Source organism: Buteo buteo, chromosome 18, assembly GCF_964188355.1.
Source record: "Buteo buteo chromosome 18, bButBut1.hap1.1, whole genome shotgun sequence".
NCBI lineage: Eukaryota > Metazoa > Chordata > Aves > Accipitriformes > Accipitridae > Buteo > Buteo buteo.
Window position 1 is genome coordinate 28,853,062 of NC_134188.1, and position 5,755 is coordinate 28,858,816.

Sequence of the window (5,755 nt, forward strand, 5' to 3'; positions counted from 1 at the left end):
GTGACGTCAGAGGCGCGCCGGGCGGGCGTTGCTATGGAGGCGATGGGCGCCAGGGAGGAGGAGGAGGAAGAAGAAGGAGAAGAAGAAGAAGAAGAGTGGCTGCTGCAGTCCCTACGCCTGTGAGAGAGCCCCAGCGCCGGTCCCGGTCCCGGTCCGGGTCGCCCGCCCCCCCCCAACCTCCCCTCCGTCCTTCTCCCCGCAGGTACGAGGACCTGCACGCCTTCGAGCTCCAGGCGCCCACCCGCCTTATCGAATGGGCCCGGGGGAACCGTGAGTGGGGGGGGGTGGCTGAGGGGAGGAGAGGGGACCGAGGGGATGGGACGGGCTGGGGGGTGCTGGGGTGGGGAAAATGGCCGCGGGGCCGTGGAGGAGCGAGGAGGGAGGCTGTGGGGTCGGGCCCCAGAGGGGAGGCCGAGGCGCAGGGCCAGGACGCCAGAAGTGGGGCTGAGTGGCTGGGGCTGGGCCGGGGTTCAGCTCTGGGTCCAGGGTTGAGGATGGTTTGTACCATAATTCAGGGGTCTAGGCTCGGGGGGCGGGGGGGATCCCTCACCATGTCCCTGGTTCTTCGTGCCCACCCCCAAGGTGTCTGTGTAGCCGGGTACGGACAGTCTGGTGGGAACGAGATCCTGCAGCTTCTCCCGCCGCCAACGCTGCAGGTGAAAGAGACCCAGGTGGGTGTTGCAGCCCAAGTGGCACCAGAACTCTCCGTCTTCTTCGGCACGGTGTCTTCAGAGACCGGGCTGGGCTTCAGAAGCTGTTACCTGGTCTCTGTTGCTCTGACAAGGGCTTGGCCAGGTTTTGAGCAGCTTTGGTCGAAAGGTAAAGCACGAAAGTCACCCAGCTACTGTCCAGTTGAGGTAGCGCAGGTTGGCGTGCCAGTCACGCAATCCTGTGGCTCTGCAGGTAGCTTGTACCATGAACGCTTCATCTCCAGGTGTGTGAATGAAAGCGTTTCATGGGGAAATAGGACAGATGAGGACACCAAGGCAAATGAAGAAGGGACTTGCTGAGGTGCCCAAGTCTGGGGGACCACACTGCTGAACAGTGAGGTTGGCCCTTGGGTGGGTGACCTCTACACTAAAGTAGAAGGTGGTGTTTGGTCACTGGGTAAACAGAAAGCTCCTGAGCCAGACATGCATGGATGGCAACGAACCCAGGCAGAGCTCTTGGCAAGAGCTTTCTCCAGATTTTTTTTTCCCTCTTAACTATTTTGGGATCCTTCAGTCCTATAGCTCCTGTTGAAATAGGCATTACTGGACAGGCAAGAGCTTTACCAAGCGAGAGTGTGTCTTGTGTCTTTGTCTTTTTTCATGGTAACTGACCGCACCAAGTTCTGCGCCATTGAGTGTGAAGAAATGAGTTTGCCTCTGATTTCTAGGGCCTGTGTCCAGAGAGAGATTTCAAGGTGGAATGTGGTGGATTTTCAAACCGCCCGGTGTACAGCCTGAAATATGTGCCGGATACCAGGTATGGCCACAAGGTCCTTCCAGGGTGTGCTGGAGATGGAGAAGGGGCTTGTCCACTGAGAGAAAACTCCTTATCCTTGCCTACTTACCAACTCAGCTGGTCAGTCCTGCCAGCTCTGAGATCAGCGTGAGTCTGGGTGGGGAGTTGCTGGCCAGTGGTCCTCCCAGAACTCTGTCTTAGTGTTTGGAGAGGAGCCGTCTATCAGGGCACTCAGCAAAACGGAGTGCACCCTGCTGCTGCTGTACTGAAAGCTGCAGTGGGGCAGCTGGCAGGGAAACTAAAACTGCTGCTGGATAAGTGGAATCCTCAGCTTCTTCCAGAAGTGAGCTGCAGGGGCTGCTGACATTGATGCTGGCTCACCAAGGATCCCTCCCTACCTGACTTCTGAGCAACAGGGGCCTGTGTAGCTTCCTTGCTCTGCCTTCTCCATCCCTTCCTTCTGCATTTGGCACTGCGTGGAGGTGCTCAGCAGGCAGAGCAGGATACTAGTGGCTGCTGCCGCTGCTCTGTAAGTCCCTGCATATGCAGGTTCGGAAGGTTTTTTCCTGCTGTGGATTGTAGGCCAAGCAAACACGCTTCCCTCTGGCTGATTCATTTCACTTGTTCAGCCCTCTCCTGCGCAAGCCCCTGTTGCTACTTTGGGGCTTTTTGCGCCATTCTTAGTCTAGTGCTTTTGGAAAATGTGCTAATTAAATGCCGTTGCCTGGGACTGTGTTTGCCTGGACTGCATAGACCACCCTGGCATCAGGAGTTCTGGGGTTAGGGTCCTTATGGCCCCTTCTCTGCTCCAAGTAGAGGCCAGAGCTCCTGAGCACAGGAGGAGCAGCAAACCAGTTTGTCCCAGGCTGGGGAAAAAAAAGGCTGTTCTCTGCTCCTGGAGAGTTTTGTGGGGTTCTTTTTGTCTCCTCAGCTTGCTGGTGACCAGTGGCCCACCAGACAGCTCCCTCCAGGTCTGGCAGGTGTCAGCAGAGGACTCGGGTAAGGGAACATGTTTCTGAGCTGGAGTAGTTTCTCAATGTAGTTTTTGCATCAAGCATCTCTAGCTTCCCCTTCTTCCTGGGCATAAAATGAGGAGAGGAGTGCCAGTCCCATTGAGTGAAGTCCTGAGTGACTGTCCTTGTGTGGCAGGGGCTGGAGAAAGGCGTGAGACAAGCGTCTACCCCAGTTCTGGTGGCTTGGAAAGATGTGGACTTGGCAGCACAAACCTTGTAAGGGAATTAGTAGGTTTAGGCCTGTCACAGCGGCTTTCCACTTATTTTTGAGCTCTTAGTGATACAAACGAAAACCCTGATCATATAGTTAGCATAATGACTCCCAAGGGTTAGAAATAAATTGCTCCATACCACCTTGGTTCTCCAAGCCTATGTCTGCCTGCTTCTAGAAAAGGATTGCCGTTGCTTTGTCTGCTCTTGTGAAATACATTGAAACCAAACCACCAGAAAGGAAGTGCAAAATGCATTAGAAGTTTTCTTATGCTTCTTCATTGAAAGTAAACATCTTGATTCACAACTTTCCATGCATTTTGCTAGATTTTAAATGGCTTCTTGTCAGTCCTTGCTGGATGTGTTGGAAAGAGTGGTTTTATTCTGGAGAGGGGCTTAGTCATAATTGGATTTCTTATTGGTTCAGTAGGTCACTTTTAGCTTTGTGAGGCATCTTTGTGAAACAGATTGATCTCGTGGATTACTTGACTCCTGATGTGTTTTACAGCTGCTAACATCTCTTTCAAATAGATGTTATTAGACCTGTAGGTGCCATACCTACAGTAAATGGCACTGGGCAACCTTGGGCTAAAATTGCAACCGTTTCGGCCAGAGCCCCGTGGGTCCTTCATGGCTCAAGACTCAACAGCGTCCAAATTACAGAGGTTGAATCAAGGAAAAATGTCTACATGGCAGGTATTCAAACCAAGTCTAATGTCTGATTTAAGAAAGTTAGGGTTTGTGTAAAGCAAGGGTAATTGCTCAAGTGGCAAACGTTTCACTGGGTGGGTACTTCCAGACATGTGCCACAGGGTAGAAAGATATTTGCAGAAAGTACATTGTCTTGAGGAAAGGGGTTACAATGCTCTGGTCCATCTCCAGCTTCTCACTACTCCTGTGACAGTGATTTCTCGGGCTTCTGCCCCAGATCTGTGCACTACGAGAGCACCATAGATGGTGTCAGTGAAAAGAATTGGGTTAGCAGAAGGCTGCTGCATATGTCGTCCCAAACGAGGGAGGTACTGGCCCCAGAGTCACATTGCTTGGGGTTGTTGAAATCAGTATCCGCTTCTGAGCGAGCTCTGTGTTACTCTGATCTGTCCATGTGCATGGGAGGAGGGATCATGCCAGCCCTGCCTTACCTCAAGGTGGTTAATCCAGGTGTGGTTTGTTTGGGGGTGCTGGAGACCATCTGCCTTCACTTACAAAGTAAGACTCAGGCCTCACACACCTCATCCCCTGGTGAGGAAGATGTGTGTGTATGCATCCAGTGGCTGTAACAGTGAGCTGAGCAAAAGGAAGGTGTGTTTGTCACTGCTCTGCTGTGTCCCCATGCCACAGGGACTCATGTGGCTCCCGCTGCTGAAGGGTAGGTAGCACTGGAGGCATCTACTGTCAGAGCCCTGGTCTGTGTCACGTCCCCCATGGGAACTCAAACAGAGCTAGTGTTAGTCGTGGGCCGGCCTGTCTCCTCTGCCTGGGTGCTAACATCACCTTTTGAGGGGTACAGACTGTGCCTGCTCCACGTGGATCCTGTGCAGTGACAGCTCTCGAGCGAGCTGTCAGTCTCTGCTGCTGGCTTTCCTGAAGAACTAAGTAGCATTGCTTGAAAGCCACTTCCAGGGACAAGGCTGGAAATCTGCTTTCTCAGGCAAGATTGCAGTAGAAAAATCATGTGAATCCTCCTCATGGTGTCTGAGATCTGCCTTTCTTTTCTAGCCTCCAGTAACAGCGAGGAGCTCAGCGGCCTGGCATTCCTGGATGGCAACACGTTGCTCCTCTGCTGTGCCAAGGGGCAGCTGTGCCTGGCTGATGTTCGGCAGCCGCAGAGTCCCTTGGAGGCTGTGTCCGTCCCCTCGGCGCCGTGTGGCGAGCGGTGGTGCATGGGAGTCGGGCGCGGACCTCAAGGCTCTGACTCAAGCTCCCAGCCCGTAGCTTGCCTCTCGAGCGGAGGGCACCTCACCCTAACAGACCTAAGAAAAACCTCAGAGTCCTTGGCCTCAGCAAAGTGCAGAGTTCCCTCTCCCAGCTCAGGTGCAGAGTTCCTGTGCGTCTCCTGGGCTCCTGCTCTGGAAGGCTACCTTGCCATTTCAGGTATGTGCTTTGGGCAGAGATCTCCTTTTCTGGATGCTTTTTTGGTCTGTATTTCTATCAAGGCCCAGTTCACCCCACCTTACTTTAAACACCCTGGTTGGCGGGGGTGGTTCAGAGCTCCTCCTGAAGTCAGCAGAGATATGAGCTAATCGTCCTCTGCAACTGCCTCACTCCAAAAACTACAGAAGGGGCCTGGATGGGTTCTGGGGGACTCTCGCTTCCCTCCTGGCAGAACAAAGTCCCCACGCTCTTAGCAAACGCTGCTCTGATAGTGCCAGTGACAGCCTGGCTGCAGGGATACTGCGCTGATAAGACCAGCTGGGCAGCAAGGCTGCCTCTTGGCCAGAGCTTTGCAAATTCAGGCTAGTGGATCTGCAGGCTTTTTGGATCTGGCCCATGTTCTCCCCAGCAGCTGTTAGCTTGAGACAAGCTCCTCGGAGGCTTGGATGCTCTGCTGTTGCAGATTGTCAGTCTGGGCCTTTGTCCTCATTTCTGTCTCAGCAGCCCTGCAGGGAGGTGAGCATGAGGCCGATAGGACTAGAGCAAAGCAATTTACTTCTGTGGTCTCTCTGATTCCCTTTTATTGAAGGTTTTGATGGGACCGTGCACGTGTATGACACGCAGAGCTGGGACAGCTCTGGCAGGGAAGCAGAGCCGATCTTTGTTCACAGAGGCCACGCGTTCGGCGGATCGGACAGCAGTGGAGGCCCTCCCCTGGTCACAGTGCACACGTGGCATCCGCAGAAACCAAGAACTTTATTGTCAGCAGCAAGCGACGGTTCCCTGCACGTTTGGGACTGGGTTCAGTCTTGTGGGAAGTGTGGGTAGATCATACTTTCGGTGAGATGTGGTGTGTTTCCTGTCTATGTTCTAGTTTGTGTAGGCTGTGAGGTATCTGTTTGCATGCAGATACTGTTTTGAGACAGTTGTAGTGAACAGAGCCAACTGTAAAGAGTGCTATTTTAATATAGTAAAAAATTTTGTTGGTGTTA

General features: G+C 53.2%; 1 protein-coding gene across 1 annotated transcript; it reads left to right on the forward strand.

Moving 5' to 3' along the window:
* Positions 1 to 5,755, forward strand: WDR73 (WD repeat domain 73). Its single transcript, XM_075050310.1, has 8 exons — positions 1 to 119; positions 203 to 270; positions 583 to 671; positions 1,379 to 1,467; positions 2,378 to 2,445; positions 3,201 to 3,365; positions 4,389 to 4,763; positions 5,353 to 5,755. The coding sequence occupies exons 1-8, from the start codon at positions 34 to 36 to the stop codon at positions 5,589 to 5,591; spliced, it is 1,179 nt and encodes a 392-aa protein (XP_074906411.1). The 5' UTR covers positions 1 to 33; the 3' UTR covers positions 5,592 to 5,755.